The sequence below is a fragment of the Syzygium oleosum genome, unplaced genomic scaffold (genome assembly GCF_021117445.2).
Source record: "Syzygium oleosum isolate NSW1041296 unplaced genomic scaffold, Sole_v2.1 Sole_v2.42, whole genome shotgun sequence".
Lineage (NCBI taxonomy): Eukaryota > Viridiplantae > Streptophyta > Magnoliopsida > Myrtales > Myrtaceae > Syzygium > Syzygium oleosum.
In genome coordinates, this window is record NW_026607526.1 from 1,445,022 (window position 1) to 1,472,597 (window position 27,576).

Sequence of the window (27,576 nt, forward strand, 5' to 3'; positions counted from 1 at the left end):
TTTGGTCTCACCTAAACTTAGAAAACTCAGCCTGCCGTAGACTGGACACAAGCAAGACTAATCTTTATATTATATGAAGAAATATAGAATAAAGATCACGAGTTGAAACAGCACAATGATTATGTAGTGGTGGAGCATTTCTTGGATCTGGAGATGCCTTGTACGTCTTCTTCGTGGCTTTCCAATGAATGGGATCTCTTTCCCTCTTCAATAAGAAATTTGGGACCATTTCTGCATTAAACAAAGTAAGAATGGTGCGTGTCCTTCTTATGGATGCAGGCGTGCGACAGAAGTCATTGATGTTTGCCCTCTATCTTTTACTTAAAGAAAGAAGAGGTGTCCCATGGCAAATGGGAAGAATAGAGTAGTAATTACTAGCTCTCCTTTTGATCTCGAATGTCGAAAAATGTGGATCTCTGTCCGGGTGTTTTCTTTGTCGTGTATAGTTAACTAAAATCACGGTTCTAATGATCGAGATCGAAGGAGAACGCCATGCGTGACAGAGAGATCATATTCACGTATCACCTCATTGTTATCTTGTCTCATTTTGAATTTATCTGTTGTTCGATATCATACTACTATAATTCATCTTGATAATATATATAGACTTTTACAGAAATTAACGGTTTACATTGAGGTTCAAACCACTTGTGGTATTGCTTTATATTGTGAAGAGATCGGTCTACGCCGAAGTAATTTTTTTTTAGCGATCATCTAGTTTCAACATTGAAAATTAATATCATCTAGATTGAGTATTCCATTCACCTCTAGTAGTATCGTCCAATGAGTTATTACTACCTTTATGGCTGGCTATTGGTGGACAAAGATCTTCCTCTCTTTTGATACTATGACTCTCTCGATGATTGCTTGTGCTCCCGTTGAGCTCACCGCCATAGACAAAACTCGATATCGACGAGGCGAGAGGAGGTGTCTCCTCAAGATCCCTTGTCGCCCTCGAGATCTAAGTAAGATATCTTGGGTTCGTTAGGTCTTGACGGCCGTGCACGCACAGAGAGCAAGAGACTATTGAGGGTTAAATGCGAAGGCATTGACACTAAAGCAATGGTGGTGCCGCCTGGAATGGACCATGACAACTTCGCGAATGGCGGCGATTGTGTCGGTAGCTTGGGGCTACGGCCAAAGTGGCTAAATAGAGAGAGATCTGGTGTTTAGGTTTTCATGCCTGTGTAATCAATTGTATTGAGGATTAAAGTCAATTGAACACGAATAAAAATATAGCATCACTACTAATAAAGTGAGCACGGATAAAATTTTTGTGGATAAGCATTAAAGAGTCACGAGTTCATACGATGCTATATAAGTAACTTTACGGGCACAGATCTTACCTAATTTAGATAGCTTAAAAGTCGTAGTATCACCTTATGAAAGCAGCTTTAATAAATAATTACAAACAATAAAATTCTCGGAGTTCTTTTATTATTGGACATTTCAAGAAGGGAAATTCCATAATCCCATATTAAAAAATACTGACGAATTCTCGTCAGTTCGAACTGCTAGATGTAGAGATGGTAAGTTTTTCGATTATAAGATGATTTTAAAATGATAGTAAGATTATTAATTAAGATAGTCAAATTCACTGTTAATTAAAAAAAATTACGGCATATGAAGATAATTATTTATAAAAAAAAGAACCTCAAATAAAAAAGAAGAAGAAGAAGAAAATACCATATACTAAAACACATAACTCGATCACATTCCGAAAAATAAAAATAAAATAAAATAAAAACTCCGCGAACAAAACGCGGTAGTCATTCATAAAACGGACTGCAGCTCCGGCTTCGGTCTCCCTCCACGTTTCCCCGGGCGGATGCGTTCCCGTTGAGGAATCCCGATCGATCGCCGCCGCCGCACCGCCGCCGCCGCCATGTCGATTCGCCGGCCGCCGCAGCCGGCGGCGGAGTCCCCCTGGGACACGATGCTCCCGGGCCCGCCCAGCCGCAACAACTTCGGATCCATGGACCTCTCCCCCTCCGGCCTCCTCGCCTTCCCCTCCGGCTCCTCGGTCACCGTCGTCGACTCTCGCTCCCTCCAGCTCATCACCACCGTCCCCCTCCCTCCTCCGCCCCCTTCCTCCGCCGCCGCCTCCGCCGCCTCCCTCTCCCCCTTCGTCACCTCCGTCCGCTGGTCCCCGCAACCCCTCCCCCACTCCGTCCTCCTCTCCTCCGCCTCCGACGACCTCCCCTCCCCGCTCCTCCTCGCCGCCGGCGACCGCCACGGCCGCCTCTTCCTGCTCGACCCCCGCTCGCGCTCCCCGCCCCTCCTGACCTTCGAATCCGACTCGGTCTCTCCTAAATCCGGCATCCAAGACCTGTGCTGGATCCAGTCCAAGCCGGATAGCTTCCTCCTCGCCGCCCTCTCCGGCGCCTCGCTCCTCTCCCTCTACTCCCCCGCCACTGGCCGCTGCATTTGGAAGTACGATGCCTCGCCGGAGTACTTCTCCTGCATTCGCCGCGATCCGTTCGACTCGCGCCGTGCGTGTGCCATCGGGATCAAAGGGTTTCTTCTGTCGATCAGGGCGCTGGGCGAAACCGAGGAGGACATCTCGATCGGCGAGCTGCAGATCAGGACGGATTGCAGTGAATTGCAGAGGTTGGAGAGGGATTTGAGCGGATCGTCCTCGTCGTCACCGGCAGCTGCGGTTTTCCCTACTTATGTGGTGAAGTTGGCATTTTCGCCACACTGGAACCACATCTTGTATGTGACGTTTCCGAGGGAATTGGTTATTTTTGATTTGCAGTACGAGACAGCATTGTATGCCGCAGCATTGCCTCGAGGTTGTGGCAAGTTTCTTGATGTGTTGCCGGACCCGAACCACGATTGGCTTTACTGCGCGCATCTCGATGGAAGGCTCAGCATTTGGAAGCGAAAAGAGTAAGCAACTTCATAGCTATTCGTCATCCTAGGCAATGAGCGTACTTGAAATTTTGAAGCTGCATTTCGTCGAGAGGATCATTGCGTAGGGAATAACTTTTAGCTTGGTTTTTATTTCCTTTGCTTGTATGGTTGTCATGCGCGGCGTTCGTCAAGTAAAGCTAGAAGCTGTATATTTGTTGTCGATGATGAGTACCTTGTTGAAATGTGCTCTCCCTCTTTCCCCACTTAGTTTGATGGTTTAGCTTGGCATTCAGGCTATTTGCTTACAAGCATGGTAATGCAGGGGAGAACAGGTGCATGCTATGTGTACTATGGAAGAGTTGATGCCTTCCATCGGCACAATCGTACCTTCTCCTTCGATTCTTGCAGTCGTCATCTGCGAATCAGATTCCACCCTTCAGAATGTTGCAAGGCAATACTCTGATGCACCTCCTTCACCTGCCTCCAGTGTGGAGTTTGACAATCCTTTTGATTTTAGTGACGATTCTCTTCTTGTTTCTAAGACGCGATTGATCTCCATTTCTGATGATGGAAAAGTGTGGAACTGGCTTTTAACTTCTGAGGGTGATTTGTGTGCTCAAAAGGACACAAATGACGCAAGTGCCGTGCCTGATGCCACTGCTGTATCGGCTCTTGAGAATAATACTGAACACAGTGGTTCTACCACTGAGGGAATTGCGTCTGAAGGAGTTCAGCAGTCAGTGAATGTCAGTGATGCTAGAAGCCGCGCGTCAAAATCATCCCTCAAAGAGACGGAAATCTCATTTAAGGTTTGTGGGAGAAGAAGTTCTTTGTAGTCATTCGAGCTCCTAGGTGTTATCTATAGCTAATCAGATTTGAAAAGAATCTCATGGTTAAGAAGTATAATAAACATTTGCACTGTAGCTCTCCTGTGAACAGTTGAAATGCTGATAACCTGAAATCATACTTGCATGCATTAATAATGAATATTCTGCAGCTGTGGGCATACATGGAAAGATAATTCTCGGTGCCTTCTTTTCTCCAGTTTGGCAGTGAACATGCCCTGGTTAAGCTCTAAATTTTAGTTTCCTTCTTTTAAAGCAATGGTGCTGTTCTTTTGAATGGGATCATAGGAGAGAGAATCGTGCTGGATAATTTCTTTCTGTTGTCTGTTCTTATTAGGCGTTAAGAGGTTAAATTTCTCTTCAGTTATGTTCTGTTAGCGACAGATCAACACTCATATTAATGTCATACTTTCGGACATCTTTGATGTGGACAAGGGCCATCTGAATGATCAAATGTTCTTGTTATCCTTGCTAAAGTCGTGATTGCTCCATTCTGTGATTTCTGTGCATACTCTTGTTCTTATTATAGTTACTAACTAATGGATTCTAATTGTTTACCATCTCATTGAAATTTAACTCCCAGTGCCAACACATCCTTCCATTTAGGACTATTTCTCGTGTTCCCCAACATTTTCCATTTATGTCTATTTCTCCCAGTGCCAACACATCCCTTGTTCTCTGTTTAGCATAAAAAGGCATAGTGACAAGTTATATTCCTGATGCAGATGAGTTTAGTTGGACAACTTCAACTTCTTTCATCAACAGTGACGATGCTGGCTGTACCATCCCCTTCGTTAATCGCTACATTAGCCCGTCAGTTGCATTCTATCACCTCGTGACATATCATAGTGTTTTCTTCACTTGCTGAATAATATAGTTAATGTCTATCGAGGATGTTCGAGATTTTTCACTGATTAATGAACGTTAAAATATGAAGGTGGGGGAAACAGTCCTGCTGTAGCTGTTCCACTGGTTGCTCTCGGAACACAAAGCGGGGCGGTTGATGTTATTGATGTTTCTGCCAATGCCGTTGCGGCAAGTTTTTTAGTTCACAGCGGTGTTGTTCGTGGATTAAGATGGCTTGGCAACTCTAGGCTCGTCTCATTTTCATACATCCAGGTCCATTTGCTGTACATGCTATTTTACTCCTCCCTCCATTAGCATTATTAATGTCCCCAGCCATAGCATTAGATTTGCAGGTCTGCTGCCAATTTCTAATGCATGACTCATGTTTAATTGACTTCAGGCAAATGAGAAAACTGGAGGCTACACCAATAAGCTCGTTGTTACATGCCTTCGAAGTGGCCTTAATAAACCATTTCGCGTTTTACAGAAGCCTGAACGTGCACCAATAAGAGCTTTAAGAGCTTCCTCATCCGGAAGGTTGACTTCTCTTTGCTTTCTTTTGACTTTATAGGGACGGTTTAACTACACAGTATGTTTTTTGAGAACGATCAGCTTAACTCTAATACGTTATGGGTACCATGGTGCTACAAAAGAAATAAATAAAGAACTTGACCATAGTATGGATTAGCATGGTCCTATAAGAGGGTGATCTTGCTTATCACTTAATCTCTATCTATTTCAAAAAGGACCTTACAGCCAATGGACCGAGTCAGTTGATGTACTCATGAGTTCTATAAATCAAATTTCGAGTTCATAATTATGGCAGTCCATGTGTTAAACACCTAATTTGCTGCAATTAAGGATTTATACCTTGTTAGTATCAACTCTGTGTAAATACATACTTATCATGTCATACAAGTACATACACAAGGAGATTGTAACAATTTATATGATAAACGTGGTGGCGTTTTGTGATTTTCTTACCTTTTTGAGCTTGTTGGTCCTCACTTATCATTCAAAGCCCAGTTAATCACTCCAAAACTAGTTTCGGAGTATCTTTGTGTTGTATCTTAAGTAATCGCATTTCATGAAAAGTAATTATGATTGGCTTGTGATTTACATGCTTGGAGTTAGGAGTTCTGCCAATAAGTTTACTAAAGAAAATGAATTCCTGCAATTCCATCTCATTCTTGTGTTGCTTTATTGCCCACTAATAGTTTTTACTGTCTTTTATTGTTATCTCTGTCAATTCTTTGATGTAGCTTAAGAAAACTTGATGTGGCCGGCTGCAACCTATTGCAGTTAGAAGCAGTTAAGTCATATAGTAATTCAAACTCACTAATTGTCAGAGAATTTATTGGTGTAGTGAGGCGAGGGGTGGGCATGGGGCTTGACTGTGTTATTTTTTGAGGTGTAACTAGAAGAGCGGCCTAGTACTCGTGATCTTGCACAAAATACGTGGACAGATTTCTTTGCAAATGTGGGGTGTCTTTAATCGCATGCAAGTGATTACAATGACATGGGAACATTGAGATAATTACTGACACTGGAAAGACTTGTAAGGTGGTGGTTCTTGTCTTCTGGTTAAACAGCCTAATAAAGAATAGTATTGATCATAAGTCATGAAAGTCTAGGCAATGCACCTTTAGTTGGTTGCTGACATTTGGGATCTATTTAGCATAACGTTTAACTCATTAAAAAAAGTTGGAAGAGGATCTGTTGGTAGCAACATTGTTCTGACTGATGAATTACTTCTGATATGATGGTTATAAACAATAAGGGACTATCAAGTGAGAACTCCTATTTGTTATTTTCCTTCCTGGATTTTACCTTTCTATTCGACTCCTTCACCTTCAGCACAGCATTATTACTGTTTTTGCCTTCATGTGTCTTAGTAAGTTGTGTGATCACAACGCATTGCAGGTATCTTCTTATTTTGTTTCGTGACGCTCCTGTGGAGGTCTGGGCTATGACTAAAAACCCTATCATGGTAAGTTAGCTTGTAATATCTTCTGCATCAGAAACATTTTGCACACTTGTTGCTCAAATGATACTGACTAACCATTGGCCATTGTTTGAGTTATGTTATTACTAACTTTACATATGGTGCTTTTCCTGTACCCATTGATGGAAACTAGATTTTGCAGTCTTTAGCTGTTGGTAATCTCCAGATTTTGATGTTCTAGTGAAGCTTCTCAAACCATATTAAAGCTAGTGAACCGATTCTTGTGATTATTTACTCCATGGCATGCCACCAAGTGAAGTCAATATATGATATTGTAAACAATAAGAAACATGTTGGAGTATGAATTGTTAAGGTACAAGAACTTGATCGTTTCTTGACCAGACATGCTCTATTCCATAATACATGGATATGAAGTTACATTACCAGAGTTAGCTGCAGCATATAAATTTTTGACCCTTGACCATTCTGTAATGACTAGGATGTGAATGCTTCTCCATACTCATGATATTAGTTCATTCTCTGTAATGCTACATTTGTGGTTTTCATTTTATGCTATGGGATATTTTGGGTGACAAGTACTGCATTAATGACCCTGTCTCATAAAGTACCAAAAATGTAGTTCTTATTCTACTCGATCACGTCAATAGAATTTTATGCAAAATCTGCACGTTTACATTTCCCATTATTTTGAGTTTCCTACCTTATGTGATCTAGTTTTTGGTATAGTAAAGTACCGTATTTTGCAAATTATCATGTTAGCCATATGAGTGGAGCATGTACATCTGATGCTATCCTACAGCTTTGCCATATTGAATGCTGTGATTTCGGTATTTATCATGCTTTATATCTCTATGTAGCTTAGATCATTAGCCCTTCCATTCACGGTATTAGAATGGACTCTTCCAACAGTTCCGAGACCAAGTCAACTGCCTAAGCAATCACCATTACTGTCCAAAGATGAAGGAGCTGTAGCAACAGATGGGATATCTTCTCCGACTACATCTTCAGATTCCAGTGAGCATGTCCATATACCTGCTAGTTTCTGTCTTGTTGTAACCGCTGAATATTTCAAAGTTTATGTTTCATTTTAAGTGGAGAGTGACTTTCATCTGCAGAAGCATCGACCCCGGATGCATCTCATGACGATACAACTGAAAGTTTTGCATTTGCTTTAGTTAATGGTGCACTTGGAGTGTTTGAGGTTCATGGACGGAGAATCCGTGACTTCAGGTATGTTGATGTGTCATACTTGCGTATGGAATCTTTCAATGTCGCTTGGTTGTATCTTTGTTGAATAAACAGCTCTTCAAAGAAAAGATTTCTAGAAATCGGCATATCACTACTTGTCTGTGTCATGCCATTTTTTAAGCGGTCACTAAATTTGTGGTTCATATTTGAATGCATTATAAGATACTCCATTTATGCTTGTCAATTCCTATTTCTTAGTGGATTGTTCTTTGTTGGATGATAAAAGATTTTATTCAGAAAAGAAAAGGCTTTGGAGACATGCCAACTTAAACCTTGACGTACATCTACTTTTGTGTTAAATGATTAGCTTCGGTGGCGCTTAGTCATACTTGAGAGTTTGTCTACATGGTGATCAATCACAACCTAACTCTTACAGCATGTTTGGTTGCAGAAATGACTATTAACATCACAAGTATGTTACCGTTTGACTGTCTGTTACAGTGACAGAGTGATCCCTGGCTGCAATAGCTATTACATGACCCCGTGTAATAGCTATTACATGACTCCCTGTGTAATAGTTATTACAACCTTACTGTACTAACTATTTCTAAACTAACCGTCTCTTCTCTTCCACTCAATCTTCCAATTTGATTATTAATTACAACTAAAATTTACATTAATTATAGCTATAGTTTATGTTATTTAGAATTTATAACACCAATGGTAACTATTTCGACATAATCACATATTATATGATCGATAATAAAATATTAAATAATAAGCAATGTTATCTTGATTACACATAACTATTTATTATGTAAGAAATTATTCATAATCTAATAATTAGAATAATATTAGTTGCTTACTATTAGGTAGGATTATCTAGATTTCATAATATAATAATTATCTTAATAACTAATCTTACTTAATGCTCAAATTGTTATATTGTTATTGTTTCAATCATGCTACTGGTTATGTAATAAATAACGTTTATTTTTATGTAATTACATATTATATGATTAAATTTAAGTCGTAATCATAAATTAATAATTCAATAATAGAGAAAACTAATATATTAAATTGTAATATCTTCATTCTATAACTTGGTCTTTACACTTATGATAGGTTATTAAAGTGATAATACTATAACATAATCACATGTTATTTGCTTAAATTTTAATTATATTCATATGTACATTATTAAAATATAAATAAGTATTTTATATCTTGAATTATAGGAGATGATGATCGCAGAAGTCCTAAAACTCTGTCGATTTGTCAATTTAGTCCTAAAACTATTTTTGGATCATTAAATCCTAACACTTGTCGCCATATTTCGAATTAATCGTTTTGTTTACTCCGTCGCTTTTTCTTAGGTGGAAAATCTACGAGGCATTTTTTATTAATTTTTCTTCTATTCTTCGCACATTCTTCGCACAAGTGGCGCATCGGCACCACATCAGAAAGGAACTAACATTAAAAAATAATTAAAAGGGGGCAAAAAACAGAGATTTGGGGAAGGGGGGGTCCACCGCCTCCATTGCCAGCAAAGGTCACTGCCTCCAGTTTGTGGTTGCGGCAGCCCTCACTAGGGCAAGGTGACCCTCGTCCAAGGGTGGCGAAGATTGCCGCGGCCACCACCAGGCAAGGGCCATGGCCCTCACTTGTCGCCCCCCCTCTCCTTTCCCATTCCTCTCCTGCAATCTCCCCTTTCATTTCCTTTTTTAAATTTTCACTATATTTTTTCTTAATCTTTTAGTTTATTTTTGAAAGGGATAATGACACAATCCCTGAACTTTGACTCAATGTGCAATTTGGTTCCTGAACTTTTAATTTGTTCATTGTAGTCCCTGAATTTTGGCCCAATGTTTAATGTGGTTCCTGGACTTTTAATTTGTTCAATGTGGCCCCCGAACTTTTGGTACATGTTCAATTGTCCTTGAACTATATGAAAATGTACAATATAGTCTCTGAACTTAAATTAATGAAAGGACTACATTGAATATTTTTTCAAAGTTCAGATATTATATTGAACATGTACCAAAAGTTTAGATATCACATTGAACAAATTGAAAGTTCAGGACCACATTAAACATTGGATTAAAGTTCAAGGACTACATTGAACAAATTAAAAGTTCAGAGATCAAATTGCACATTGAGTGAAAGTTTAGGGACTGTTTGTGTCATTTTTCATTTTCCTTTTTTGAAATGTCAGTATAATTGTAAATACAAGACAAAAAGATGAAAAAATAATAAAAAATGCTAGGTCGGATTTTTCTGTCGACCAGAAGGTGATTGAGTTCATGAAAGGACCAATTCAATGAACAATAAAAAATTTTAGGATTTAAAAGCCCTAAAAAATAGTTTTAGGACTAAAGTGATGAAACATATGTTTTAGGTTTTTCCATGTTATTATCCCTAAAATATGTATCCAATAGGGAAAATGACACAAATAATCCCTGAACTTTGGTCCAATGTGCAATTTGGTCCATGAACTTTTAATTTGTTCAATGTAGTCCCTGAACTTTAACCCAATGTGTAATGTGGTCCTTGAATTTTTAATATCATCCTTGGACATTTGGTACATATTTAATTTAGTCCTTGAATTATATAAAAATGTTCAATGCAATCCTTTCAATTAATTCAAGTTCAGGGACTACATTGAACATTTTCATATAGTTCAGGGATTGAATTGAACATATACCAAAAGTTCAAGAATGACATTGAGCGAATTAAAAGTTCAAGAATCACATTGAACAAATTAAAAGTTAAGGGATCACGTTGAACATTAGTCTAAAGTTCAGGGATTGCATTGAACAAATTAAAAGTTCAGGAACCAAATTGCATATTAGGCCAAAGTTCAGGGACTCTGTCATTATCCCTATCCAATAATACATAGGTATTAAGCTCATGAATAATTGACTTTTAATTTGATAATTATTGTGTTCCTTGTAAATTTGATTTTAGGAATATTTTGGAAATTTTGATTTTATTCTCCCTTTATTACATGGGTTAATATCACGAAAAACCCTAAACTGGTACACTTATGACAAATTTACCCAAAATTAATTTTTTGACTACCAACAACCCCAAATTGGTATCCCTGTGACAAATTTACACCAACTATAACCCCCAAAAATCCCAAACTGGTACACTTGTGACAAATTTTCCCTCCGTTAGTTTCTGTTAACTTGGATTAATACCACAAAAAATCACAAACTGATACTCTTGTGACAAACGGAGGGTAAAACCCCAAACTGGTACATCTATCAATTGTTACGTGTCATCCAACTCAGCAATTTGATGGTAAAATTAATAGAAACTAACGGAGGGTAAATTTGTCACATATGTACCAGTTTGGGGTTTTTTTGGTCAAAATATTAGTTTTTGGTAAATTTATCATAGGTGAACCAGTTTGGGGTTTTTCGTGGTATTAACCGTATTACATTTCATTCATGAAATTAAACAATGTCATAGGTATTACATTACTTAAAGCAAACAAAGTAATAGTTATAACAGCTTTATTAAATTTTAGCGTAATAGCTAGTAAATTACACCTTTTCTATTAGTGCAATCAAATGCAAACGGGTGTTATGGGTTCGTAAGGGTAAAACTATGTGGATCTGTTTGTGTGGGCAATGTCATTATTTGTGATGTTTTGGACAACTGGGTGTGAATTTTCTGCATTAGGAGTGATGTAGGGATTTTCCGGCTCAATAGGCTTACTTTAGATTTCTCATTACCTTGCACATGTTTGAGCTGATTATATGAGTCAATCTGCCACATCCATGAACTTTCTGCCACTGAAACAGTCTAATTTGCAATGATTACTATGACTAATCTTCATAAAAATATAGTCTGAAGCTTAATTTCCACATAGATCTTTGAAGCATATGCTGGTTGTCTGCTCATTTATTACTTTGCCACTTTATTACATTTCAAATCTTTAATATCTGCTTTGGCCAAGTTCTACTGTAAGTTTCACAAAGGGCTACCTTTTACTTGCCTGTAGACCTAAATGGCCTTCATCTTCATTTGTTTCGTCTGATGGGTTGATCACAGCGATGGCTTACCGCTTGCCTCATGTAGTACGTATCTCTTTACTTGACAGCTGATTGTTAAAGAACCGATGTTTCCAAATTATTAGTTTGACTTATAGTAAATTTCTTATTTCTCAGGTCATGGGGGATAGGTCGGGGAATATCAGATGGTGGGATATAACTACTGGACATTCCTCCTCATTCAACACGCATAGGGAGGGAATACGAAGAATAAAATTTTCACCTGTTGTTGCTGGAGACAGGAGTCGAGGACGCATTGCTGTTCTATTTTATGATAACACTTTCACTGTTTATGATCTGGTATATTCATATATAGACTGTTGATTACAACTCTTTTCTGCGGATTTTGTGTCCGTAATTCTTGCTTGAGAAATCTTGTCTTTTGTTTAAGGACATTCACAGAAGTTTACATTCTTTTATGTGCAGGATTCGCAGGATCCATTAGCTAATTCTCTCTTACAACCTCAGTTTCCTGGAACCCTCGTACTGGAACTTGACTGGCTATCCGTTCGATCGGCTAAGGATGACCCGTTAGTTTTATGCATAGCTGGAGCTGATAGCAGCTTCCGCTTAATTGAGGTTAACATGTATGTCCTTCTAATTGTAGGTCACCATTCTTTTTTATTTTTTGGTTTTATTATATCTTGCTTGTATAAAGTATAATATAGGCCTGCATTCTCCATAGTTCTGATTTATCCATAGTCCAGTTGTCCAGTAATTAGGGGAATATGGTGACTCAGTAAAAAGGGCTCTATTAACTATGTTAGTAATGATACTTTCGGGACATATTTTCATTTTATTCATCCTATTTCACACTCGAGCTTCTGTGAGGCTGTTGGTAGAATGTGTCCACGTGATGTAGGAATTGACAAATTTTTATGATATGCTTGTTAATAAGAGGTGCATCAGCCCACACAAGGCTTAAAAAACTTGGTAGTGAAACTTGCTAATAACATGACATATACAGGGCTAGAGCTAAGCCAATCAATATATATGACTCAATCTGGTAAATGTGTAACAGTTGTACAGCTCATCAACTACTTAGGGGATGGCCTTTCCATACAAATAGCTGAAAAGACATCCTCTGATAAAATATATCCCTAAGTTTGGTGCTTGTACCTTCCGTCTCTGCTTCGAAATAGATAATCTTAACGAGTGTAATTGTAGATATCTGGGTTTTCTGAGTTTGAATCATTTAGCCCGCTATTATTAGAGTGATGCGTGGAGTGATTGGAATAAAAGATCCACAAGGTTTCGTTTCATACTTTATGACTATTTATTGTTAACTTCAATGAACTTTCGAACTTTATTGGTTTGATTTCCATTTCAAGTGTTTTCTTATGCAAGATGGATAATTAGGTTATTTAGGATGTTTGTCCTGCAGTTGTCACTTTGTCCAATTCAACCATGCTTTTCTCTGCTTACAGAAATGACAAAAAATCTGCCTCTGGAATCCAGCCTAGGCCTATCAGAGAGAGATTTCGGCCAATGCCTCTGTGTTCTCCCATTCTACTGCCACTACCGCATGCCTTGGTACGGGCCAATTTTTTTTAACTTTTCTGACTTGTATTTACATCTTATTTTACTAAAATTACTTATAAAAAAGTCCCACTATAATCTGAATTATCATTCGGCTGTAATACTCATAAGCAATCATTAATGGAATACATGCAATGCAGTTGGGGAAATGTTAATGATTCTGCTAGCTTGATAAGTTAAACTTTGCAGTTAGCGAGCAAAAAATTTAACTCTACCCTTGTTCAGGGTTCTGAGGTTGGATGGTATCTTCATGGAGGATTAGGTGGGACTGAGATAAAAAGTTTTGAGTTGAAAGGAGAAAAGTCAAAATAGTAAATCAAACATCGAAGTTGCAAAACTTCATAGGAGTATTAGCAGAACACAAAAGAAGTTGTATTGTTGAAGCTTAAAATGCACACATTTATGGAGCTAGATAGTCCTCTTCCACTGAGTGAAGAGCCTCTCATTTCTGCAGTTTCATCAATAATGAGTTCTAGTAGCATGTTTTTTTTTTTTTGGTCGAATAGTAGCATGCTTAATTTCCTCGTATTTTCTTGACAATAGGCATTGCGTATGATCTTGCAACTGGGGGTAAAACCCTCTTGGTTCAACACTACTGGGACCAGTATAAATAAGAGGCCTCACTTGATTCCAGGGGCCGCTTCGTCGACTGGAGATCTGCGTGGTTACATGATAGATATACCACCGGTAGGAGACTCCGTGGTGCCGGAGATGCTTCTCAAAGTATTAGAACCATATCGAACAGAAGGTTTTCATTTTGCTTTAAATTCTGCATTCTGTATTTGGCTTTTATATTGAATTCCTGAATTTTTTTACTTTTATTTGTGTTGCTTACACAAGTCAGGACATGTTGTTCCAGGTTGTATGCTGGATGAAGAGAGGGCGAGGTTGTATGCTACAGTGGTTAACAAAGGCTGTATTGTAAGGTTTGCATTTGCTGCTGCTGTCTTTGGTGAATCCTCTGAAGCCTTATTCTGGTTGCAGTTGCCTCATGCTCTCAACCACTTGATGAATAAGTTAGTGAGGAAGTCTCTGCAGAGAGCTCCTGCATCTGCACAGGTACCAGAGATCGACGAGACTGCCATGCTGAGCAGGATAACTTCAAAAGGGAAGTCAACAACCGGAGCAGGGAAAAAGGATCAATTGGTGAGTCTGTCAGCTTCGAGCCAAGTGAATGTAAAGCCAAAACAGGCTTACTAAGCTCATGAATTTTAGGAGGAATGATATTGATCAGTGATCTGGCAACTCTTGATTCCTCGTTGTCTAGGCTTTGAAATTCCTTTTTGAGCATTAAAAAATAATTCCTTTCAGTAGTTCCTCTTGACTAAATGTTGGATAATTTTAAAATTGTTTATTATCTTCTATTTCATTGTCAGAGCCAAGGTCAACTAAAATCAATGGCCTTCGAACAAGAAGAGTTGTGGGAAAATGCTAGTGAGCGTATTCCTTGGCATGAGAAACTGGAGGGCGAGGAAGCTGTCCAGAATCGTGTGCATGAGTAAGGCCTGGCTCGTTTTTCGTAATCGCGGTTTGTTGAATAAGCAGACATAGATACGTGAAAAGAATGAATAAGCATTAGAAAACATGGTTTCGTGAAAAAATGATGCATTTGTTCCCGGTGGAAAGATTTGCTTAGAAGTCGTCTCCATCAGTTAGCTTGCTCCGAAATCCACATTTCGACAGTAAGCTTTGCATCTTGCTTGATCTTTGCTGGACTGATCTTTTAAAGTTTGTTGGGCCTGATATATATGTGTATATGCATTTTTGAGTTAATTATATGCATAGCATTTCCTCATGTCTTCAAAGTATTTGTTGAATAGGAGAAAGTCTGGGTTCACTTATGTTGCCTGTAGTAAATCAATATACATACGGTTCTATCTGTGCTTTTAGGTTCTTGGTCAAAAGAATTTCTAACCTCAGTGCAATTTGAGAATGGTTTAGTATCCTTTGAAAGATTTGGCCTTTAGAGGATTAGTGCCAATAGACTATGTAGTTTCTGGGGACAGTAAACTTCCCTTTTCTGCTGTGAAGTTGTAAATTGGAGTGGACAAACCTTTGACCCAATCTTATATGGCAGAGCAAACATCAAGCGTCTTAAGCTCTTGTATAACCAAAAGTTAAATCGGAACCATCACAATTGTACTAGTCTAAACCAGTTGATGAGCATGGAAAAGTGTACACTAGAATACCGACAACAACAAACTAAGCCTTCTCCCACTAGGTAGGGTCAGTTATGTGAACTATTTTATGCCATTGTGATCGATTATGTATTATTTCTTTCATAAGTTCTTGATGCTTGATATCTTTCATTATTGTATCCTGGCCTTCCCCTGCCCCTTTTAACCCCCTCTTCATCTCCTAATCCACATTATCACAGGAGTCTCCAAGGTTTTTTTTTTAACGTGACCAAACCATCTTAAACAAGCTTCTCTTATCTCATCTTTGGTTGTTGGTACCCTTACTTCTTCCAAGATGTATTTAATTTTAATCCTGTCTGTTGGTGTGCCTGCTTTTTCAATAAAGCATTCTCATCTCCACTAATTTTATGCAAATTTCGTGTTTAACAGCCTAGGACTTCTCGCCATACAACATCAATGGCCTTATTGTTGCATTGACTTCTTCCTTATGCTTCAGTGGCATTGTGTAGTTGCATAAAACACTAGATGCACTTTTTCCATTTCATCCGTCTTGCTTGCACTCTATGGGCCACTTCCTTAGATAACCTGATGTCTAATTCTCATCAATATACTATTAGAAAGTCTAATTCGAAAGTTTAAAAGGTGAATGGACATTACATGTGTGTAAGGCCATAAGAAACTCCAGAACCAATCAATGTGAGACACATTAGCATACGTGACTTGAACTTCTACTCTTACTGAAATTAAATTACATATACTGTGTCTTTGGCCGACTTAACTTAAAACCCTTTTTTTCAATGTCTCTCTGTAGTTTGAGTTTCTCGTTTACTCTTGTCGGGTTTCATCTACGAGCACTATATAAATTTACATTTCAAGATGCACTAGGTATCAGTTCATTCTTATAAGGAGTGCGTCTTTGGGTCATGTCATGAGGAAGTTACCTCTTGAGGGTCGAAAAAGTGGACTTGGAACAAGTACTTCATATCAACGGAGATGCATCAAAATAACAAATTATGTGATGCATCTCCGTTGATATGAAGTACTTGTTATATATATCAATTTTGTTCTTTTCCTGATTTTAGCAAATCCCAAATTTGATTTAGTTGGATCCGAATGACGTGTGTAGTCTGTTGTGCAGTGAAGACTTTTAACTGTCTGGCATTAATAGAATTAGAGTGTAATATTGTCATCTTCTAGAAACCTGAATTGTTATCATTCCGTGATTATTCTCTTGCTGTTAAGTTCGAAAGGTTTTAATTACGAATTGTATTTTTTATATTGACGATCAGGCTTGTGTCGGTTGGAAACTTAGAGGCAGCTGTCAGCTTGCTGCTTTCGACCCCTCCAGAAAGCTCTTATTTTTATCCAAATGCTCTACGTGCAGTTGCACTTTCTTCAGCTGTTTCAAAGTCCCTTCACGAACTTGCTGTAAAGGTGAGTTTAATCTTATAGGATTGCGAATGTGGAACTATTACTCAATGTATAAAGCCCAATATCTTCGATTTACTAAACAAATCAAAACTTGAGCTGCTTTGATGTATATATAATTATCTTTGACAATGGGCTAAAAGTGTTTGCATACCTTTTGTTGGGGGTTTTACTGTGTAGGTTGTGGCTGCCAACATGGTTAGAACTGACAGGTCACTGTCAGGTACTCATCTTCTCTGTGCTGTTGGAAGGTATCAAGAAGCTTGTTCACAGGTTTGAATTTTCTTAACTAAAGCTTTGATATATCTTCATTATTATCTAATGTTAGTTGTCTACCTTAGGGTGCGTTTGGCAACCATTATGTTTCCGGAAACAATTTCTGTTCAGAAATGATTCTTTTTTATTCCGTGCTCGGGAACAATTTCTAAGTATTTGAAGGTGTTTGGTAACTGTTCAAAATTTCTATTCTTGGAATAGAAAAAGAACAGAAATGTGTTTGGTAACTGCACAAAATTTCTTTTTATTAATAATATTTTGAAATTTTTAATATTTCTTTCTTTTTCCCCTTCCTTGGCCATGGTCAGGTCGCCGGCGCCGGCCACAGGCCAGGGCCGGCAAGGGTCCAGCCCTCGCCGCCGCCCTCTCCAAATCCGGCAAGGGCAACTCGCGGCTTGGGCGAGTGCCGCCCTCGCTGCAACCCTCACCAGATCCGGCGAGGAAGGCTAGCGGCCTGGGCGAGGACGGCTAGCGGCCTGGGCGAGGGCCGCCCTCGGCGGCCTGGGCAAGGGTCGCCCTCACCAGATCCGACGAGGGCGGCCCTTGCCCAAGCCGCGAGCCGCCCTCGCCGGATGTTGCAAGGGTCGCCCACGCTAGATCGGGCAAGGGCCGCAATGCCCTCGCTGGCCTTGGCCTGTGGCTGGTAGGAAGAAGAAGAATAAAAAAAAAATTTCTTTTCCATTTCTAATTCTTGTTCCCAGAATCAAGAAGCAACCTTTTTTGGCTTCTTGATTCTATTCCAAAACTGATTCTGGGAACAAATTTTTGCAAATTTGTGCCTAGGAACAAAAAATTTACCAAACGGATTTCTGTTCCAAAACTGATTCTGAGAACAAAAGAATAGAAATAGTTACTGTTTGGTCGGTTGCCAAACGCGCCCTTAGTCTCTGTGCAAACCAGATGAAGGTAAGTTTTGTGTCAGGGAATTCCATCTTTTCTATTGTCTGGCCTCCTCTTGAGTTTAGATAGAGAGAGATGCCATACAGTTTCACAGATGTCCTATCAGACATTCCTGATGACTGTTTTCGGTTTCTCCTACATTTTTGTGTGCTATTATATTTTTTCCTACTTCCTAGAATGTTTTCGTAGTTTTTATATTGAAGATTCTCCTAAATCATATCATAGAATTTGCTCAAATATACTCAAAGCATAGGAGTTAATATGGTGAAGAGGAAACTTAACAGTGTATGTAGTGCAAGCCTCAACTGATAGTTTTTATTGTAACAAATTGTATAAACCTCTTGCTTATGCATTCATTTAATAACATCTTCCTTCACAAGTTATGGACAATTTGATGAGGTTAATCATCATATTTCGTCAAGAGTAATTCAAATCTCTAATGAGAGGCTGGAATGAGAATAACATTGTATATCAGAACACTGTTCTAATTATCTGTTCTTTCTCCTGACTTTGTTTAGCTGTCCAATTATTTGATGTGGTTACATCAGCATCCTGTATGGTTAACAAAATCCTCTGGCTTGCAAACATGAGGAGCATTGAGGGTTTTGTTTGATTTACATCTAGAGTCCCTTTGTTTACATCTCAAGTTTTGCCACTGATGATCCCTTGGAAGTCATGTTCCTGCCAGCATAGATTATATCTCATTATAGATTGTCCTGGTGTAGATTCTTTTTGGTGCTTTAATATCTCAGTGACTAAGGATGCACATTCTATGTTGTGGGTGGAATTTGGAGGACTTGCTTATTCATTTTTTGAATCAATCCCTCTTTTGGTGGCATGATTAATACTGTCATCATCGTAATCATCACTGCTAATCAATTTTATGTAGTTATCGATTTTTTCTGTGAATAGTAAGTACGCTCCTAGTGCAAGAAAGGTAATATAAGACTGAACTGCCAAAACTAACCAAATTAAACACTGTCCAGACTTGAACAGTTTTCTCACGGACCGAGCCAAAATCAACCAAATGGCTCATCGCTTTGATTAATTTTTTGCAGTTACAAGATGCAGGATGCTGGACAGATGCGGCGACTTTAGCTGCTACACACTTGAAGGGCTCTGACTATGCAAGGTTATCCCAAAATCTCCATTTGTCAAATCTTCATTCTTACTTATCCAATTCTTTCAAACCTGATTTTCCTATTATCTATCCATTACAATCCAATATATAGCATTTATGATCTCTGATGCTTACACTTGTTTTCTGATAATAATTTCTATTTGTTGCCCTTTTATTATTTTGAGAAACAGTTGAAAATCTCTTAATCCTTAAAGATTGTCTTTTATCGAACTTTAGTGCCCTCTTCTCTCATCAATGAAAGAGGGCATGGGTCTTCAAGTATCTGTGCACATTTATTATGCACATTAACAAAATGAGATTGAATCTTTTTATTGTGTTATACTCCAAGAAAGATCCTCATTTGATTCCTATCTTATACTCCAAGAAAGATCCTCATTTGATTCCTACTCTTAGGTGGATGATGTTAATAAAGTTGCTTGTCTCTATTGTATTTCGTTTTGTCAGGACATTTCAATCAAGAACGTGCTTACTTCTGTATGCACAAGTTTCTGGAACTTAGTTTTAGAGTGAGTTTGTTTACGCTTAAGCAAAAGCAAAACTAACATTTTTTTTGTTATCCACCAAAATTTAAATTGTTCCAAATTTCAAATACATATGAAAAATTTGTTGGAATCTGTGTCAATATTTATATGTTGTAAAATTTCTAGTGTTTCGGATAAATGAAAAGTCAAAGTGCATATGTTTGAAGATTTAGAGCGTGTCTAGACTGACTTTTACCATGTACTTTTTATTTGACCTAAGTCTTGTGGTGTACACACTTTGATTTTTTTCAACTCTAAACACTTCTTTCGCCACATATAAGTAATGACACGCAATTCACATATGAAATTTTTCATGATAAACCTTAAACAAAAAGAAAATAGTAAAAGTCAATTTGGACATGCTCTTAATATATTACAAAACATGATGATTGGGATGTGATAATGTTGTCTGATATTTTAGTTGCTCTCAAGGGAAAACAAATTCCGTTACTTTTTTTTTGGGTATCTTCATGCACTAATATGGATAAGTGAATCTGGGACTCTTAGTCTTGTCTGTGTTTTTGGCCAGTGGAGATTTATGAAAGTTCCTTTTGCTGAGGTGTGGCAAATGACAATTAGAAAATACATATTTGGTAGATCTGTTGACACTCAAGAACGATAGAATTGAAAGTTATTGTATAGATGATTTAATTAATTAGATGACTTACATTACTTAAAAAGTTGGTGATTTCACTAGGCAAGGTCATATTACCATGCTATGCATATTTTCATCCTTGATAATGCTATCTACTAAGCAGGTGTACAAGATTTGGTCTGATTGTATTGGATGTATAAACATAACCAAATCTCAGAGCATCCAATTACGTAACATGACAGCGTTGAGCATGCCTAGCATTGTTCTTTCATATAAGGTGCACTTCTGCTGGAGACATAAACTATGAAAGCATTGATTTTAGTCGCAGAAAGACAAGCAAAGTCGCGTTCTTTCTGATTAATTAGTTGCTCTTTGGTCAGATCTTTCCTGCACTAGAACATTACCTTTATTTCTGGGTCTTTCCGATCTGCAGGAAATTTTTTCTTTTTGCGAGTATTCTCTGTCCATGTCTAGATACGTGAAAATTGACATCAAGCCATGGAGGATCATGTGTTACTTCTAATGCCAAACTACACGAACAAGTTGGGGAATGTCCAGACCCAATCTACTAGACAGAATTTCTCCTTCAGTTGGGTTGCTACCCAAGTTGGACATTTGCTTCTAAATCTTCTCACCCAATTAAACTGCACCACAGCAAAATTCCTTGAGACTCGGATTGAAGTGTTTTAGGGCAGGACCAACCATGTAGTTGCCGGGCCCTTTATTACTGAACAAGCTGTGATGGATAACCTTAGAATCAGTTTCTACAGTAATTTTCTTTAGTTCTTGCCAAAGCTAAACTCAGGAGATGGGCTTGAAGATGGAACATTTTCACTCAAATCGTATCTACCGTGAAAATTCTGACCATTTCATTGTGTTATTCTGTTCGCAGAGTGTTGCTGAGATGGGCAGACCATGTACTTCTGGCTGAACACAACATCTGGAGGTACTATTCTGTTCCGTTTCTGTTTCTCTTCATATGAATAAAGGGCTTTTTTTTAGGCATCTGGTGCACCTACTTGATTATGGTTGCTTTTTTTTAGGCATCCCAGATCTTTCAGAATTTTCAATGAATTATAGAATAAAGGGCTTAATCATAATGTAAATGTAGATTTTGAGAATGTAGAGGATTGGTATAAACAAGATGTGGCGAGTGTAAATAAGTGACACCTTTTCTTTGATCAAGATCATTTGATGCTCTTCTCAGAGTGTGGAACTTTTATTACAGGGCCTTGATTTTGTATGTTGCTGCTGGCGCACTCCCGGAGGCATTGGCAGCTATTCGTCAGGCGCAGCGACCAGATACAGCTGCCATGTTCATACTCGCTTGCCGTGAAATTCATGCGGCTTTTATGTCCAACATGGGTGATTCTGATGACGAGTCTTCAGTCAAGAAGGAGCAGTTAAACTTGCCTGTTTTGGACCCAGAGAATGAGGATGTCATTGCAGTCGGGGAATATTATGGGCAGTATCAGCGGAAGCTTGTTCATCTCTGCATGGATTCGCAGCCATCATTCGACTAAACAAGCTAAGCTGGGTCATTGTCCGGTCTATTATTCACTTATGTCTCTGTGCGGTGACATTGTGCAATACCTATAGCAGCGTGAATGCTCGTGGGATTCCTTCTTGCTCACAATATACGTCGTTGATGCTGGATTCTTAATTTAGATAACCAAATTGCTCTCCCGTTCGGAGGGTCGTCAACCTGAGAATATAGTGTGGCTCCACACAAGGAACTTATACTAGAGGAGGAGAACTACATTCATCAAGGGAAATCTGGCATATTAGGCTCTGGGAGAATTCTGTGTTGCAGAAAACTCTACCCAATGGGTCCATTTGTATGTATTGTCAAAAATTTTGCCGTCGTTTGAGTTGATTTCCGCAGTTTTGCGAGGAGAGTATGGCGCTTTGAGATTCACATTCTGATTTATTGTTTCCCCTGAATGTACAGATCATTGAACTAATTTGCTTATAGATATTGTATCTGTCTATTCGTGGCTCCGCCTTTGCATTTGTTCTCTTCATATTAGCCTAGTTGAAAAAGTGCCCATTGGTACAGAAACTAGTAGAGAGGTGTGATGGCTGGAATTTTCAATCCTTGTTTGTTTCATGAAAAATAAATGATTTGAAAAATATTTTCCTAAAAATGTTCGCCTGTATAAGAATGAATGAATAGGAAGTTTTTTCACCGTTTACAGAAATTTTAGACAAATTATTATCGATAATGAAAATATTTTTTTATTAATTAATTATTTCAAGCAATGATGTTTTCCGAATAATTCATTTTCAGCAAATAAATGGAACCTTTAATATGAGTTCACGTTGGAGAATTCTTTATTTATATCTAGTTAGATTGGATTTTAGAAAGACAATTTCTCCTTAATTGATGATGTTCAATTATATATTTGTCATTATAAATTCTTCTTCTAATTTTTCCTTTGGATTCAATCAAATTAGATTTTCATCGTGAAAGTTCACTATTATCAAAAAGAAACTTTCTCCTTAATTAATTAGATTCAGTTATATATATCATTGATTTTTTTCCGTCCTTTCCCTATAATTATAACCGGATGAGCCAAAGATTAGATTAATTTTTTATCATTGGATTTCTCTTTTTTTCCCCCTTTCGCCATAATTTTGGGATTATATAATTTGGAGTTCAAATTTTTTTAGAAATATCTTCAAAGATGTAATGATATGGTTAGTTTTAGCAGGTTAAATTCGCTAATCCAAAACATAAAATGCTTAAAATTAAAGAGAATAAATTAAGCCTCTTAGAAAATTTGGGACAACCAAAGTCACCCAAACAAATGATGATGGTCATAAATTGCACGGTTCAGGAAGCCAGCAGATCTGCATGAAGGTCAGAAAGTTTGGCTCAAAGCTCAGTGCCGACCGGGCGGAAATTAATGAGCAATCTTCACCGATTTCAGTACCATCATCTCCGCAGGACGCTAAACATAGAAGCTACAGCAGCAGAGAAATGAGCAGGCAGTTTATATATCTCCATCGACCGCTGACAGTGCCACGAGGTCTCGCCATGGAACTACCCAGTTGAAATATTGCTCCACTGGTAGTTGCAGAATCCAAAGTCCCTCTTTTCTGGCGGTCAGCTTGATTTGAACACCTTCACCATTCCACAGATATGCTGGATGTAGGATGCCGGAAATTATGGGCTAGCTCAGCAACATCATGAGAAAACTGCTCCGATCAGTAGTAAGCACCCATAAAGATCCTCAACCACCTTGTCTAATAATTCACCTGAAAACAGATTCAACCACTTAAGATGTATCCTCTGCAGTCCATGCCCTCCATGCCCATTCCTCAAGTATCTCAAAACATTCTTGTTTTGACTCTGCGACTTTCTAGATTCCAACCTTCAATGTCTTCTCAGAGAAGGGACCATATGGGAATGGGTTACTCAGAGTAATCAAGCATGCCGAAACGTTTGAATTCAACTCAACGAAGGAATCTCCGGCGGCATCGAGCAGATCCCAGCTCTTCATACTCAGCTTTTGTGACGCACATTGCTTCGAAATCGGGGCTGGATGCCAAAAGTGATCCTCCTCGCCACACACCTAGTAGAGGACTGAAGATAATAGACAATTTAGGCAAAAGGAGGCCAACAATAGCATCTTTGGAGTGACAAATGAAACATAGAAGGGAAAAAGTTACTCTTGTTGAGTGGTTATCTTCACTTTGTAGTAATCAGGGACAAGAGGCCGGAGTTCTTTTTCTCTGTAGGAAAGTGTCAACACTATAAGGCGGTGAAAATGCCTCACTAGAATCAACTCAAGAGGAGGTAATGGAAAGAGAAAGCTTACAGTCTCGCAGCAAATCGAGGAAAAAGTGTGCTTCCACCAGTCAATATGATGCTTCAAAATTCAGAAAAAAGAAAAGAAGAGCACAAAAAGAAGTTAACTACTGGTAATTGACAATTGCAAATGCATAGAAGTGAAGCCAGCAGTTCAACACGGCAATGCTCGAAGGACAGAATACCTTTCATAAAGAACGGGATGAAGATGCGGATGGCAGGAACTGATAGCTCGAACAATGCACTCTGCCAGTCCAGCCTGATTCATTCCTGAAAAAGAAGTTCCACAGTTGCACTTCAATGGCTGATATTTATACATTACTGAACAATAAATGATGGAAGGATCACTTCCTCAGACCAAACAAGATGTGATTGACATTTCTTAGTAACAGACAACTGGTAAATGCACCAATACATTGAATCTTCATCTAAGATGCCGAAAAGTAGATTTAGAACCAATAATGACGGATGTTGACCACAAAGACAAAAAATGACCAATGGATCAGATTAAGCCCTTTCTTAGACCAAACAGGATGTGATTTGTCACTTCCTTCGACTGAACAAGATGTGATTGACATCTCTTAGTGACAGGCACTAAACAATTCACCAATACATAAATTCATAACTAAGGTACTTAAGAGCAGACTACAACAAGATAGGAGCACAAAACGCACCCAAATCTGCAGGTCGAAAAATCATCTCTGGGACAAGGAATCGCTCATTCGTCAGGTCGAACTCCTGTATAGAAGGTAGAAAATTTAAGGAAAGTCGCAAAGGAAAATATCTTCTATATTTTTTCTGTGCACGCACCAGACATTTACGAATAAAAAAAACCCCGAAAGAGCTGTAATGAATATATACGATATTACATTTTTGGTTAAGTCAATTCTCTTTCTGTCCTCTGCAGATTCTGGCCTCTCAACATCAATAATCGTTCCACCTGATGTAAGATGAGACTCATCGGTCGAATTGAGGTGTCGTCGTGCTGCTTCTGGGTCTTTGACAAAGCCCTTTGTATGTGTGACTCCGTCAGGAAGAACATATGTGCATCTAAAGACATTATCATGTCCAGGCTTCCTAAAGAAGTACAGTTGATTCTTGTGAGCTCACTGAAGTGACAGTTGTCTACCAATATGCATTGGTAGAAGTTCTAACACAATTAACTAACTAACCAAAAACTTCTGCTGTACTGCAGGGCATTTGATTTCTTTGGGTGATACTTACTAAACTGAATGCTAAACATAGAGGCTAAAAAATGCATAGATAGAAGTTCTAACACAACTAACTAACTAAGAAATATTGAAAACAACAACTAAGCTTTATGCCTTATCCCGTTATATGAGCCATCTGCATGAATTTTTTGTGCCATTACACTTATGTATCAAGTTCTGTAAGATCCAATTCCTTATGATTCTTTGAAAGATGTATGCACTCCTCTTTCACTCCTAAATTTAGTGATATTAACTGATAAAATTAATTCAATTCCCCAGGCTATTCGTAATTTTATACCATGCTTCCTGAAGGGTTCAGCTGCTTGGGGTTCCTTATCTTGTTGACTTAAATTTTGTGCTGAAAAAATCTCTGGATGATTCAATAACAGCTGGATGGCTAGTAGCAAGGCTAGTTTTGATACCAGTAGCAGCTTAGCCATGTATAGTCATATTGTGGAGCATTAAAAATTTAAACACATTTGCAAACCATTTGCAAGTATAATGCAAACCTATGTAATTGGCAGATATTTAAATTGGGCAAGAAGAGACTTGATCTCACTGTCCCAAATTTTCAGGAAACAAACTACTGAATGAAATTCTGTTACTTACCATTACCTTCAGATTTTGATATTCATCATTTCCCTCATTTTCCAAGCAACAAAGCAGAAACAAGCTTAACTCCATACATAAACTGCTAGACTATCTTCAACTCATCATGATGAGACGTCTAACAAAATAAAGCATTACCTTGCAAGCTGCAAATCACGGTCAACATCAAGGGAAACAAAGCATAGCTTCTCCTTAACATCATCCATCAAGAAGCTCTCATCCATAACATTAATCGATCTATACGACACCAGCTCCTTCAAATAATTCGTCAAAGCCTTCCCGCCCAGATCGATCCTCTTCACCCCATAATTCAAAGTAAAATTTTGAAAAACAGGCGTCGCGTGTGTAAAAGAGAACCCGCAATCCACAACAAGACTGCACTGTGCCTTGGAGACCAACCTGACACACACCCGAAAGCCACAACAACGTGAAAAGCCATAAACAACTCGAAATTTCCAGCTTTTCAAGATTCCCATATATGAAAGAGGAAATCTTAAAAAAAAATTATCAAGACTTTAAGCTCATTCTAGTCAACTTTGATGCTTCAATAGCTTTGTTCCATCAACAATCAGCCATGACCAGAATCTCAGAATGATACCCATAACTCCTCCCAGAAGAGAAGTCCTAAACCAACCCACACATCATTTCCCAGTATCCTAATAAAACGAGGGTATGAGTCGAACATTATAGCGATTACCCTTGTGGGCTCGTGCTGGCCTCGTACAGGTGAACGAGCGAAGCAGAGTCGGCGACGTAGAGGGACTTGAAGTTGAAGTCCTCGAAGACGAGCTCGTCGGTGGCGCGCTGGATGGAAGGGAGGGTGAAGGGCGGCTCGGTGAGGAGGAGGGAGGCGGAGGCGGTGCTGACGCGGAGGTGGCTGGCGAAGAGGTGGGCCCAGATGTCGCGCTGCAGGTCGGCGTTTATGAGGTAGCCGCGGTCGATGGGCCGGCGGACGGCGGCGGAGGTGAGGTCGAGGGCGGCGGCCGCGGCGGCGGCGGTGGCGGCGGCGGCGGAGGAGGAGGAGGAGTGGGGGAGGGGGTCGGGGTGGAGGAACTTCTTGGAGGAGAGGGGGCGGAGGAGGCAGTTGGGGAGGACGGTGGTGGGGTCGAGATCGCCGCCGCGGCCGGCCTTTATGAGGCCGCCGCCGTTGTCGAGGACCACCACGCCGGACATTTCTCCGGCGGAAATAGAGAGAGCGACTGGTCAGGCAGTGGGCAGTCGGGGTGAAGTGGCATATATATCAATATGGATGGTGCGATGCCTCGGTTTAATAACAAACTCTATTTATTTCGCCAAAAAATAATAATTAATAATTTATTTTTTTAAATATATCGCTTATATTATTTAAATAATTAGTCAATAAAAAATATTTTTATTTTTTACAATAATATATTTACCTGAATGATGAAAATGTTTTTCATTCATTAATTTTTATAGGAGATATAAGAAATAATTTTTTGAAAAATATTTTCCACATCCATTATAGAAAGCCTTTTTTGTTGGTCAAAACAAACAGAGCCTTAATCAAAGGATTATTTTTTATAATTACACGATATGTATGGGACGAGGGACTATCGTTACTGAAATTTAGTCGGGTGCTCGAAAAATCTATTACTTATAAAAAAAAAGTATATAATTGTTT

The 27,576-nt window shown here is 38.8% G+C and overlaps 2 protein-coding genes across 2 annotated transcripts; one reads left to right on the forward strand and one right to left on the reverse strand.

The window, feature by feature from the left end:
- Positions 1-1,791: 1,791 nt before the first annotated feature.
- On the forward strand, positions 1,792-22,301 carry LOC115691215 (uncharacterized). The gene is made up of 20 exons (XM_030617797.2): positions 1,792-2,892; positions 3,179-3,665; positions 4,427-4,514; positions 4,639-4,820; positions 4,948-5,084; positions 6,471-6,537; positions 7,371-7,527; positions 7,629-7,743; positions 11,714-11,789; positions 11,880-12,062; positions 12,189-12,349; positions 13,190-13,295; positions 13,845-14,049; positions 14,161-14,447; positions 14,678-14,799; positions 16,729-16,873; positions 17,048-17,140; positions 19,102-19,175; positions 21,193-21,246; positions 21,529-22,301. The coding sequence occupies exons 1-20, from the start codon at positions 1,886-1,888 to the stop codon at positions 21,821-21,823; spliced, it is 4,041 nt and encodes a 1,346-aa protein (XP_030473657.1). The 5' UTR covers positions 1,792-1,885; the 3' UTR covers positions 21,824-22,301.
- A 719-nt stretch (positions 22,302-23,020) lies between these two features.
- LOC115691225 (actin-related protein 6) lies at positions 23,021-27,172 on the reverse strand. The gene is made up of 8 exons (XM_056306265.1): positions 26,632-27,172; positions 26,073-26,333; positions 24,984-25,191; positions 24,789-24,852; positions 24,300-24,384; positions 24,125-24,175; positions 23,976-24,038; positions 23,021-23,889 (listed from the first exon to the last, which is right to left on the reverse strand). Exons 1-8 carry the CDS (start codon positions 27,105-27,107, stop codon positions 23,760-23,762), a joined length of 1,338 nt encoding a protein of 445 aa, XP_056162240.1. The 5' UTR covers positions 27,108-27,172; the 3' UTR covers positions 23,021-23,759.
- Positions 27,173-27,576: the final 404 nt, after the last annotated feature.